General features: G+C 53.7%; 1 protein-coding gene across 3 annotated transcripts in view; it reads left to right on the forward strand.

The window, feature by feature from the left end:
• The window catches only part of ANXA13 (annexin A13), a 51,893-nt gene that overhangs the window by 21,775 nt on the left and 17,055 nt on the right, over positions 1-13,063 (forward strand). For all 3 annotated transcript variants that reach the window (XM_075549298.1, XM_075549297.1, XM_075549300.1), the window contains 5 exons: positions 4,948-5,042; positions 7,028-7,198; positions 10,009-10,042; positions 10,356-10,435; positions 12,664-12,732. In XM_075549298.1, coding sequence (XP_075405413.1) covers positions 4,948-5,042; positions 7,028-7,198; positions 10,009-10,042; positions 10,356-10,435; positions 12,664-12,732 — 449 coding nt within the window. The remainder of the gene's footprint in view (positions 1-4,947; positions 5,043-7,027; positions 7,199-10,008; positions 10,043-10,355; positions 10,436-12,663; positions 12,733-13,063) is intronic.

Here is a 13,063-nt window from a genome sequence, read left to right on the forward strand (position 1 = left end):
CTTAGGTCACAAGCTCTAGGCCTCTGAGATGCAGGCAGACTAAGCAGCTCTGCTCAAACCACACAGGAGCAGAGAAGGGACTAGAATTCTCCCCTCCGGACTTCCAGCCCAGCACCTTCTCACTCATCAGATGTGAGCTGGACTATCAGGTCTCGGCTTGAGTCGCTGTACAGCCGCTGACGGGCATTGCGGCCTTAGGCTTCCCATCGGCAAAGTGGGCTTCATCCTGACTCCTCATGGGACAGTGGTGGGGATAAACAAGACATTCCAAGGCCTTGCTTGCCCTCCGGATACTGCCTGCAATTTCACAAATCGACGCGATCCATCTCCACAGGGAGCTTGTGCACTGAGAGTGGTCTCCGTGCTCCATCACTGAGCTGAGCCCAACCCACCCACTGCAGTCAGGTCAATTCTGCGTCCAGGTGACCCTGATCAGGGTTTCCAAAGCTTTGCAAATCTCGACAGGAGCAGACAGCCCCTTCTTTCTCCTAAGGCACCATTGGTGGATTTGAACCACCAACCTTGAGGTTAGCAGTCCAAAGCTTCCCGGACAGTGACACCAGGACGGGCTACTTTCTCTAAGGGCAAGTCAAAAACAGGTAGGGGGAAAAAAGTCAATGAGCTTAACTTTACTAACACTCTTCAGATAACCCAGCATTATATCAAAAATACCATAGCAATGGGTAAAAAATATAAGTGTTACTGAAAGGCTGTCTTACATTGTGATCCAAAAAGACTGGCATCAGGGTGCTCTCATGCCCAGGCAGGGCTGAGCCCCCCAGCTCCAGGAGCCTGGTGGTGGCTGAGTATAGCTGGGCTTCAAGCCTGAGAGGAAGGCCAAGGCCTCTTGCCAGTCTCTTGCTGCTGCTGCTGCGACCTGGGCCCTTGAAGACCCCTGACCCCGAGCAGGATGGCAGGATGGCCCCCGAGGGCCTCTGGAGCTGCAGCCAGCCTGGAAGCAGACTGCTTTCTCCCTCACAGTTGCCGGGTAGGCTCGAACCACCAATTTTTCAGTTAGCAGCCTCTTGCTTCATTCATTGCTCCAGCAGGGTCCCTTCATGTTGCGGTTAGAACCTGTCTCTGGGCCTGGGCCTGGCTGACAATGACAGCCATCTGCTCAAATGGGACTCAGTATTGTCTCAGAAAAGGCTCCCTGGTTGGCAATCAGAACCCGCGGCTCCTCCTCAGTGGAAAGAAATGACAGTGGTTTCGACTGTAAAGATTGCAACCCCTGAGCCCCTTTGAGGCGGTTCTACTCTGTCCTACAGGTCCACTCGGAGTCGGCACTGACTTTGGGGCCATGGGGTTGGGTTGGTTTGAGTCTCTTTTCAGAAAACCGCTTAGAAAGGCAAGCCGAGGCCCCTAAGGCAGACTTGGGGCTGCCGGTCACCCGGCTCTGACCTCGACTGCGCAATTGTTCCCCCGGTCAGATGTACGGTGGGAACCCCGGCTTCTTTTCCCGCTCCCTCTTCTGCGTCTTTCCCAGAACTCCTGGGGACTGGGCCCAGTGCCTCAAACCAATGTCAGTGTCCACAGGAAATGGTTCAGCAGCTCCGGTTGCTTCTATGACACGCACATTGTGAAATGCCAAGTGAGGTCGTGGAAGAGGCTTCAGGATAAACCCGAGGTCCAGAAGGACTAAAGGGTCACACCCACCCCTGGGCTCCAGGCTGGGGCTGAGTCGCCCAGGACAGCGTTGCCCTCTGCTTTTTGCTTCCTTACGGGAGGCCCTGTGGTGTCATAAGTTACCTCTTGGGCTGCGAACCGCAAGGTCAGCAGTTCAACCCCCGCCACTCCTCAGGACAAGGATGAGGCTTTCTACCCCATAACAATTTTAGTTACGTTTTTAGATGCCGATGGTGACCCTACATGCAGTAGGCAGACGCATAGCCAGACCTGCGGCGCCATACCCTTGTTCCTGTTTGAGCTCGTTGGTGCAGCCGCTGTGCCGACCCATCTCGCTGCGGCTCTTCCTCTTTTCGCTGCCTGTCTACTCTACCAGCCAGGAGTCCTTCTCCAGGGACTGGTCTCTCAGGAACGCAGGGGCAGCCATGCTCTTTCCTACAGGGCCGCTGCTCGTCAGAATCCACTTGATGTCAGCGAGCTTGGGTTTTCTTTTCTGAAAGCCTTTCAAGAGGGAAAGTCTGGAACACATTTCTTCTTTCTCCCCGACAGTTTTATTGGCGAGCCGTTCACATGCCATCGAATTCACTAGTCAGTCACATCAGGAAGCGTTGTACAATCATCACCTCAATCACCTTTTAGAACATTTTCTTCATTCTTGTTCTCATGACGATTAGCTCCCTGCTTCCCCCTAACCTCCTCTAAGGAACCATCAATCCAGTTACTGCCTGTGGATTGGTTTATCCTAGATTTCCTGTACAGAAACACACTTAAAAGCAAGCAAACAAAAACCTAATAAGAATAGCAAGGTAACACATTTCCTAGCCAATGTTTCTGACTTGTCCATATCTCATAGCAAGCCTCTGGGAGCCGCCCCTGTGGGTTTCTGAGACGGAAACTCCTAGGAGCAGAAAGCTTCATCTTCCCCCCTTTCGGCAGCTGGTGGTTTCAAACTGCTTACTCCGCGGTGGTGGGTTTGGTTCTATGGGGCGATCTCAGTAGATAAAACCCTCTTCTCCGCAGAACCTACAGCAGGCATGAAGGGAGGAGGGATGCATCCGGCCTGGAGGAGGAGGAGGGGGTGAAGGTGAGGTGTGGGGATACAGGTATCCCAGGTGGAAGGCACATGTATAGAGCCCAGGTGACCCCAGAGGTCTTGTTTGTTCTAGAGCTGCTAGTAATTTCTGGAATCAGTTAAAACGAGGCTCAGGGTTGGATGATTAGGGAAGGATGCGACTTTGAGAAGCAAACAAGGATGAATCCAACAGATTAGACACTAGGCTGCTAACTGCAAGGTCAGTGACTCAAACCCACCAGCCGTTCCTCAGGAGAAAGATGAGACTGTCTGCACCCACACAGATAAAGTCCCGGAAACCCAAAGGACTGGTTCTGTTCTGTCCTATAGGGTCACGATGACTCAGGGGCAGTGAGTAGATTAAGGGGAGAAGCCTCGGGGATACGGTGGTTAAAATGCTCAGCAGCTATTGGAAAGGTTGGTGGTTTGAGTTGGTTGGCACTGACTCAAAGGCAGAGAGTTGGAGTTTCAGAGTTTGCATCTTTGCAGAAGCACATTGGCAGGTCTTGTCTTTCTAGGATCCCCACTTGGGTGAGTTTGAACCTCCAACCTTTAGGCTAGCAGTCAAGTGAAAACACCCGGTAGCTCCTCACAGGGGGTGCCATGAATCAGAACCAACTCAATGTCAACTGAGAACAACCCCGTCAGTGGAGCTAATGGAAGGTGAAGGAGGAAGCCAGGGATGAGCCTAGCCCCGCAGGCTGGCAGTGTGGTGAACGGGACCCATGGGTGTCCCTTCCATGGGTGACAGTGGCAGCATGGTTCCAGGTCAGGAGGCCAAGGGCCTGGACCTGGATAGGAGCAGGCAGGATGAAAAGAAAGAGGTGGCCAGAGAGGCATGTAAGAGGAAAGAAATCCCCTTTGAGGTGAGACTTCTGACACTGAGGCAGTCTAAAAAAGAATGTCACGGAGGAAGCGATTGGACCCACATTAGCTCAGTGAGGCTTCAGGAGGAAATGAAGAGGAACTGCATAAATAACCGAGTTGGAACGGATACAGGAGCAGGCAGCCAATTAACTCCTGCTAATTATGCAAGTGAGCTCATCCTAAGAATGCTCTGCTTCTCCAGCTGGACTCTAATGGCTAAATCTCCCACGAATTTGAAACTCACTGCCGTCGACTCAACCCTATAACAGGGCATGGCAGAACGGCCCCTGTGGCTTTCTGAGACTCTAAGTCTTTATAGGAGTAGAAAGCCTCGTCTTTTTCCAGCAGAGTGGCTGGTGGTTTCAAACTGCTGACCTTCTGGTCAGCAGACCAAGGCATAGCTCACTACACCACCAGGGCTCCTTCCCAAATTTTCAGAGGTGGGAATGATCCTTGAGATTAAGTGACTGGACTAAGGATTCGGAGTTAGTGCTCTCCAGATCCCTATGTTTCATAGTCCCCGCACTGCCTTTCCAAATAGGACCCAGAGTCTCTACCTTACCCCACTCCAAAACAAACCAAACTCCCTGTCAGGGAGTCGATTCTGACTCACGGTGACCCTGCAAGGACTGTGGGGGACGCTGGGGGTACGGTGTTGAGTCATCACCTGGATGCTAAAAAAAGGCCCTTCTTGATTGGAAACCACCAGCCAGCCACTGCTCGGGAGGAAGATGTGACAGGTACAGCCTTGGAAACCCCGATGGAGTGCTTCTCTGTCCTGTAGGGCCACCGTCAGTCCGAATCCATGTGGCAGCAATGGGCTGATCTTAAGCAGACTATCAGATCTTTCTCCCAAGCCTCCAGGGAGCTTGGAGCTGCCAACTTCCCTGCTTGCTGCTGAGCACTTAACTGATGCACCACCAAGGCACCTTTTCCATTTTTCTTGGAGAGGTGTGAGTGGCTTCGAGCAAGTAATGAAAAATGGAATTTTTTAAACACGGAGCTTTCCAACCAACATTTGAAGCCCTCCTCACACATATATGGATGTGTATATATATGAATATAGATATATATGTAGATAGAGATATACAGGTGCACATATAGGTATCACCTAAGAGTGGCGTTAAAGACCAGGCCTTACTTGCCCTTTTCCCACAGCAACACAGTGAGTCATGGAAGGTGGGTCTCAGTGGATATTTATTCTGCATCAGTGGAGACATACAGCGCACATCACAAGACATCAGCACCAAAGGGTCCCTCTAGGCTTCTCCTGGGCTCTGGCCTCTAAGCTCAGAGGCCCAGCTCCCTCCGACGTGTCTGAGACTGGCTTCCAACTCATTTCTTGCTCACTGTGGCTTCCCTTTCTTGCCCCCGCACTCCAGGAACGGATGAAGCGACCATCATTGAGATCTTATCCAGCAGGACTTCGGAGCAGCGACAACAAATCAAGCACAAGTACAAGGCCACATACGGCAAGGTACTCCCCAGTCCCAGGCCCCCAAACACATGGGCGTGGTCCCTCTTGAGTCCGGGCAGGGGGAGTGTCCCTAAAACCTGACTGGCGTCCTTGAGGAACAGTAAAGGAATGGTCACTTAAACTTTCACTGAATTCTCCCGAAAAGCTGAGACTGCTGGGTTAATGTAATAGACAGTAAAACCAATAGGCTTTAACTCACTTAAAAACATTACCTTCAACATTCCTGTCCAACCCTTGACTCACTTTTTGCCACTCAGTCTGGATTAAGTGCACGTACCAGTCTACAGATACCCGCGGCTGGTGAGTGGACTCTGGCTCATGTTGACCTTGTAGCACAGAGTATAACTGCCCCACATGGTGGCCGAGACCGCCAGTCTTTACAGGATCGGACAGTCTCATCTTTTCCCTGCGGAGTGGCTGGTGGGTTCAACCCACTGGCCTTGCACTTAGCAGCCCAGTGCTTAACCTCCACCAGAGCTCCTCATGTAGACAGGCCAGTGATCTGAAACCAGCGTTTCATCGGCGACTCTTAAAGCAAGGGCAATTCCTCGCTTATTCGGCTGTCTTTGAGAAGGAGAAATTCTCAACAAGTAACCGTTAGAGAACATGGAAACATGTCCAACTCATGAAGGATCAAAACCCCTCTTTCTTTGCTTCCTTCCCTTCTCATCTGTTCATTTCTTTCCATTCTTGCTTGGTTTTGTTTGTTTGTGTGTTTGTTTGGGGCGGTTCTGTGTAGAAATCTCGTATGCATTGTTGTTGTTGTTGTGGATGTGAAGGTGCTGTTGGGTTGGTTCCCACTCATAATGGCCCCGGAGGGGAGAGAACAAAGCCCCGCCCAGTCCTGCACCAACCGCCCTGACCTTGGCTGAGCACGTGGCCGCTGTGTGACTCCATCTTTCTCGAGGATCTTCCTCTTCTTCCATGACCCCCTGCTTTGCCAAACAGGATGTCCTTCTCCAGGGACTCCCCTGACAAAGTCTCACCATCCTCGCTCCTGAGGAGCATCCTGTCTTTTCTTCCTCCAAGACAGATGTGTTTGTTCTTCTGGCGGTCCCTGGGACTTTCAGTATTCTTCGCCAACCCCATTCTCATGTCCTTGTTAATATAAAATGAATTCAATGTAACCTTTTCTGAATAGCACGCGGATTCTCATTTTGCCAAATGAAGACCAGCGATCACCTTGTGCTCTAATCCTTTCATTGGCACGTCCGACCCCTCCATGAAGAAGCAGAGAAAGCAAGCTGGCCATTGAGGGCCCCGTGACAGCACTGGGCCAGGAAGAACCCCTGTAGGTTGGGTTCGGCTGGGTCTCCATCACCGGGACTGCCAGACAGACGGCCTAGAATGGCAAACTCAGGAAACCCAGAGACGTTAGAGAGCGCAGCCTGCACCAAGTCCCTGCGTCTGAGTGCAGGCGCTGAGCTCTGCAGCCAGCCCCGTGCAGAACAGCCAGGGCAAGAGGGAGGGGAGGTACACCCAGCCCCCTTCTCCATCCACACAGAGCCCAAGCACGCTATGTGTTGGAACAGACTGGAGGGCAGTGGGTTACGAAGATTCCCTCTCGAAAGCATCCCAGAGTCGATGGTAAAGGTCACCCCAGAGACAGCAGGCCTGCTTTCCAGCCCTTCCTAGCTGAGGGCTTGGGGGATGCCCACCCCTCCCTGGGGTGCAGTCAGTGGGGAGCTTGCCGCAGCTCTAGTCTGCTTCCCTCGGCTGTCTTGAGGGCCCGCTCATGGAAGCAGCCTTTGGCAAACAGACAGGGCCATCGCTGTACTCGCCAGCTCCGAGGGGCAGTCTTGGGAACTGTCCTCAAGAGCAGGTCACTCGTACTTGTGTGGCTCCTGCTGCGATCTCTCCCTGTGTGTCCAGGCAAGGTGCCGCGTGGACCCTGGAGACCACGCTGTGGGGGAAAGCAGACAGCGGTCCCTGTCCTCCGAGGCTGGTCCCATTCGGTCTCTTGCTTGTCTCCTGTATCCCTACAGGACTTGGAGGAGGTGCTCAAGAGCGAGCTGAGCGGGAACTTTGAGAAGGCGGCCCTGGCCCTTCTGGACCGGCCCAGTGAGTTCGCCGCCCGGCAGCTGCAGAAGGCCGTGAAGGGGCTGGGCACGGACGAGGCGGTGCTCATTGAGATCCTGTGCACCGGTTCCAATAAGGTGGGTCCCAGGGCAGCAGCCTCATTCCGGCCAGAGAGCCGCGCCCGGGAACTTCCACCTGCACCCCCACCTCCGTGTTCCACCAGTGGGACAAGCAAGGATCTGGGGGAAAGCAAGGCTGGGGCTCTCGGGGGGGGGGGGGGGTCTCTCAAGGGGCTCTCAGGGCTCACAGTCTCCCAGAGGTCGACCTTTCCGGAAGGGCTGGTGCAACTGCACCTTGTCTTTCTGAATAGTGCACAGGCTGTATTCAGGAGGCAGCTGCACCCCGTCTTCCCAGCCTGCCTTTGCAGGTCTTCCCGCAAGATTCATGCCCCTGGCCGTGCACACACACCTGTGTAGTTGGTGGATGCATGGCCGCCCTTCAGTGCAAAGCACCAGCAGAATGGTGACGGCCTCTGCCCCGGTCCCTCTGGCCCACTCTTCAAACACCGTGCACACGTGGCCCGGTCCCCAGGGGAGCATGTTTCTCTTAGGTGTCCGACGCCAGGAGGACCAAGGGACTTGTCAAGCATGAAGAGGGGCCACCGCAGGGATCAATAGGAGACACCCCTCTCCTTCACAGCCTTCCATCATGCAGGCCCTGTTAGGAAAATGCCAGAAAGCCTGAGATCCTTGAGGTGCCCAGTAAGAAGCAGACGCTGGGATTGGAAACCAAGAAACAGGGCTGGCTGCTAACACGGCTCGTGAAGCCTCTCTGCTGCCTCTCTGGGTGGGTCATTCTGCCCAGCTCAGCCTGGGCTGTTTGCTGCAGTCTCCTGAGGGGACAGTTCACCCAGTGACAGCCGCCAAGCCCTTTCCCAAGCCCCAGGGGCTTCTCTTCCCACAGAGCAGTGAGGACAGCCTCCATCTCATAGAAGCTCAGGCTGGGGCTCTGCCTCAGCTGCTGGTGACCACGAGCACAGCCCTGGGTCAGTCACATCCAGCAGATGCCCCCCCCCCCACCTCCCTGCTCACCGCTCCTGCTCCGGGAGGCCGCCCAGGACCACCAGGTGCTCGGCCGTTTACCGGAAGTTTAAGTCCACCCAGCAGTGCCATGGAAGAAAGGCCTGGCAACCTGCTTCCAGAGAAGTCAGCCACAGAGAGCCTCATGGAGAGCCCCAGTCTGCTCCGAGCCACATGGGGTCACCGGAAGTGAGCATCGATGCCACGGCCACGGGTGGTTTCTGGACTCAGGTTGACTTCATCATGATTGTCCTCATCTTACTTGACGACAGACTTTTCTCTCCCTCGTTTACTTGTTGTTGCTCTTTGTGGTTTTGTTTTCATATCTTGGTCTCAACCAACAAGCATGGATATTTTTTGTTGGTGTTGTTTCAGGCCAATCGTTCTGTTGGTTAAGAGAGCAGGAACAATTGGCAAAAGGAGCAGAGCCTGGCTGGGCCCCAGGAAGCAGGAGAAAGGGGAGGGGGCAGAAGAGGCACATGTGGTCAGTCCCTAGTGGCCCTTCCTCTCCTCCTGCTGGTCAAAGCCACGCAGCCAGGCTCCTCATCGCCCAGAGATCCCACTGCCTTCTCTCCCCCACGGCTGCCCACTGGAACCAGCCGGCCGCTGGCAGGCTGCTCTTGCATACCACCCATTCAAGTAGGAACCAAGGCAGCGCCTGGCCTGGGCCCTTGACATGAAAAGCAGCTCTGGCCCTGGTGGTCCAGTGGTTGACTTCCTGTGGAGGAGACCCAGGTTCACCCAGTTACCACTGTTGGCCAGTGTGGGGCGGGGCAAGGGGAGAGGTGGTTGGCAAGTTGCTATGATGCCAAATGGGTTTCAGCAGAGATTTCAAACAAACTAGGAAGAAAGGCCTGGAGATCGACTCGTGAAAACCCATGGTTCACAAGGGGCGTGATCTACAACCCCCACTGGGGACAACGCAAGTCTGGCAGCGATTTGCTTCATGGTAAATGGGGTCACCGTGAGCGAGCCAGCAGCCAGCACAGCACAGCAACAACAGCACAACAACACACCCAGGGAGAAGCTCTCGCCCTGTGGAGGCAGGCTGCCCGCGGACAGAAGACCTGCTTCCAGTAGCAGAAACTCAGAAGCACCCTAAATGCCCACCAGCAGGAAGTTGGGACTTACTGTCGGAAACAATATTTTTGGGACAGTTGAAATACATGAGGTGGCTCTCTCCACAAGCCTAGCTGGATCCCTCAGGACATATTCCCAAGGGAAAAGTCAGGCAGGAGTGAGAGGGGCCGTGTTCCACTCTTCAAACACCTAGCACTCTCCCCCAAACTCACTGTCACTGAGTCAATCCAGACTCAGAGTGACCCATGGGACAGGATAGAACTGCATTCCCTTCCCTGTGAATTTCCGAGACTGTAACTCTTTATGGGAATAAAAAGTTCCAACTTGCCCATGAGGAGCGGCTGGTGGTTTCGAACTGCTGACCTTGTGGTTAGTAGACCAACTCATAACCGTTACTCCATTAGGGTTCCCTCAGCAGGGTATATACAGGTGTTTGAATGCAGACAAAATCAACGACCCCTGGGAGGATACAGGCAGAACTTCCAGCCAGGGCTGCCAGGGGGAGGGTGGGGAGGGCGAGAAGGAGGGGGGACTTCGGAGGAGGGGTGCGTTTAGTTGCGCTTTCACTTTAAGCCAGGAGACTATGTGCACACATCACTGTTGGCATAGAGCGAGCCCCTCACTCCTCCTGGGGCGGGCGCCCTGCAGGCCTAGCCCTGACCCCCAGGGGAGACCCTTACAGGAAGAAGTCAGGATGCCCACTGGACCCCGCCCTGGCGCCTGCCTCTGAGCCTCTTATCGATTGGCTCCACCTCGTGATATTGATTCTTTTTTATTACCTTTCCCAGGAAATCACCGCCATTAAGGAGGCCTACCAAAGGCGTAAGTGACCTTTTGCTAGAGAACATTCATTTCCCAAGGTGATGGGTGTGGGGGGCAGGGGAGGGGGGGTAAGGGGGGATCTTACAACTGAGAGCACTCTGAGTGAAGAAACCAGTAATGGGGTCAGTCACTCAGCGCAATAAACAGACCGCAGAGGTGTGCCGGAAGAGCCTTAGTAAGCCGGGGAATGATTTGTTATTGGTATATCTACACCCCCAACCCCTCCACCCCCGTCCGTGAAGGCAAAAGAGAGGAAGGAGATTCTTCATGTCACAAGAACCCCAGGATAATAAAATCTTCTCTTCCTCAAAAGTATTCGCCAGGAGCCTGGAGTCCGATATCAAAGACGATACCAGTGGAAACCTAAGGAAAATCCTGGTGGCTCTGCTACAGGTAAGAGCCCGTGGCTGTCCCTGAGTGGTGAGGAACCTCCCCCCCCCCGCAGGCGTTTGGACTCTCCCCTCTTTGATGGCCCTTTTATTGGGGGAACATCCACCCAACACTGTGATAATATTCTTGGGGGATCCCACCTGTAATAACAACCTGCTGAGTCATTTGCCGTTGGCAAGCGCACTTGTTGCTAAGATAAGAGGCACCACCCCGTTTGTCAATGAGGAAATTCGGGCCTCAGAGGGTGAGTAACCAGCTTCACACTGCCCAGGAACAAGCCCTGGACCTCCCACCTCAAGCGAGCCTATTCACAACACAACTCTGCCCTGACTTCGTGGTTGCTGTGGGAACAGGGTGGCCAGGATAGGTCCAGCCAGTACCCCAGCCTGGAGCTTCCCGATGGACATCGTTGTTGTTTTCCAGCCACCATCGTTCTGGACAACACATTTGTACAGCACTGCACACAAGAGAAGAGGCGCCCACAGAGATGGGTGGGGTGGGGGCATGTCCATCTTCTACTGCTGCGTAAATCACAGCGCCCACAGCCAGGGTCCTGAAGCACCACAGACGTAGAGCCGCACCGCTCCCAGGGGCCCGGGCTAGTGGGGTTTTCTGCTGGGATTCACCAGAATGAAATCAAGGTGTTGGCCAGGATTGACCCTCTTCCCCAAGGCTCAGGGACTCCTTCCAAGCTCACTGGTTGTTGACATATTCATTTCCTTGTGGAGCCGTGGTGGTGTAGTGGTGATGAGTAGGGCTGCTGACAACAAGGTCAGCAGTTCGAAACCACCAGCTGCTCTGAGGGACGGGATAAGGCTTTCTACTCCCTTAAAGAGTTACAGTCTCAAAAATCCGTAGGGGCAATTCTACCCTGTCGAGTCTGAATCGACTCGATGGCAATGAGTTTGTATCTGTATGACTGAAAGGGCACTGGGATTAGAGTGGATTACCTGATGGGCTGCTAACTGCAAGGCCAGCAGTTCGAACCCACCAGCTGCTCCTCTGGAGAAAGATGAGACTTTTTGCTCCGTGAAAGATTTATAGCCTCAGAAACCCACAGGAGGGACTCTACTCCGACCTACGGGGTCACTTTGAGTCAGAATTCTTTTGATGGCAGCGAGGGTTGTGTGTGTGTGTGTGTGTGCCTTTTTGTTTTTAGTTTCGATAACCGAGGTCCCTGCTTTCTTGCTAGCCATCAGCCAGAGGCCACTGTCAGCTCCTAGAAGCAGTTGGTAGTTCCCTGCCACCTGGCCCCCGAGGGCAGTTCGCCACGTAGATATGTGATTTCATTCAGGCCAACAAGAAGCTCATCCCTCTGAGTTCTTTCATGCATCTTTGTTCAGTCATGTGATGAGGTCAGGCTGCCAAGAATAATTGGCCCCTTTGGTTAATTCAACTGATGAGGGGTCTTATGTACATCTGCGGAAATCCCCTTTGCCAGGTAGTGTAACATACTTGAAACCGTGATAAGCCCAGCACTGCTGCGGGTCTCTCCCACACTCAAGGGGAAGATTATACAGCTGCGCGGTCACTGGGGAGTCATCTTGGGGCTGAGGTGAGGCACCAGGCAAAGCTCTCACGGCTGGCTCTCGGCACGGGGAGTCTCTCTTGGTGAAGAATCCGGCATTTTGGAAGGGAGACCCTTTGCTTTCCATGAACTCATCAAGGGGACAGAATCAGGTTGCTTCCAGCCCACTGCTCAGGGGCTGGGGGTGGGGGTGGGGGCTTGTGAGTGGCCCTGTTGTGGTGGTTAAGGCCACTGAGTGGGTTCTGACCCATAGAACCTATACATAACAGAAGGAAACACCGCCCGGTCCAACTCCATCCTCACAATTGTTCCTTGTCCTGAGCCCGCGGATGCAGCCCGTGTCCATCCGTCTCCTTGTGGGTCTTCTTCCTCTTCACGGCCCCTCCACTTTACCAAGCAGGATGTCCCTCTCCAGGGCCGGGTCTCTCCTGACAATACGCCCAAAGTATGTAAGGCAAAGTCTTCTTGCTACTCCTTCCAAGACTTTTTTCCCCCCTCAAAAGAGAAGCATGCGCTGGGTCAGAAGCCCCCACTGTGTTTCAATTGTGTCCAAAAGGTGGCAGCAAAGAGCAGGCATTGGCCTCCTGGGACTGTGTGGTGCTTCAGGCCACACCCCTGAATGCCCTCCACAACTTTCTCCTGGTGTTTTCTGGGGTCAGGCAGCAACTCCAGTTCATTAAAACTTGTCGAATTTTTTTTTAAGGCTAACCGTGATGAGGGAGATGACATTGACAAAGATCTAGCCGGCCAGGATGCCAAAGACCTGTATGATGTAAGTGTGAGGCTGAGCCACTGTCCAATGGGGATCTCAGTTAGCTCATGGGCGCACGAGAACTCCTGGGGAGGTAAGGCCGCCCTTTCAGAAAAGAGGCTACGTCTTGCTCTTTCAAAATGCTCTCCATGGTTCACCGAAAAGAATTGTCCTGATTCTTCTGCTCTGCGGTTAAGTCCCTGAGATCAGTTGGGGGACATGGGAAGATCAATATAATATAAACCGTCCAACGTGTGGGCAGGAAGCTCCAACAGCCTCACCCGACCATTTAGCTTCTACTTCATGCGCATTTTATGTTTTCTGGAAAGGGAGGCATGGCGGGAAATACCAT

This window comes from Tenrec ecaudatus, chromosome 5 (assembly GCF_050624435.1).
Source record: "Tenrec ecaudatus isolate mTenEca1 chromosome 5, mTenEca1.hap1, whole genome shotgun sequence".
Lineage (NCBI taxonomy): Eukaryota > Metazoa > Chordata > Mammalia > Afrosoricida > Tenrecidae > Tenrec > Tenrec ecaudatus.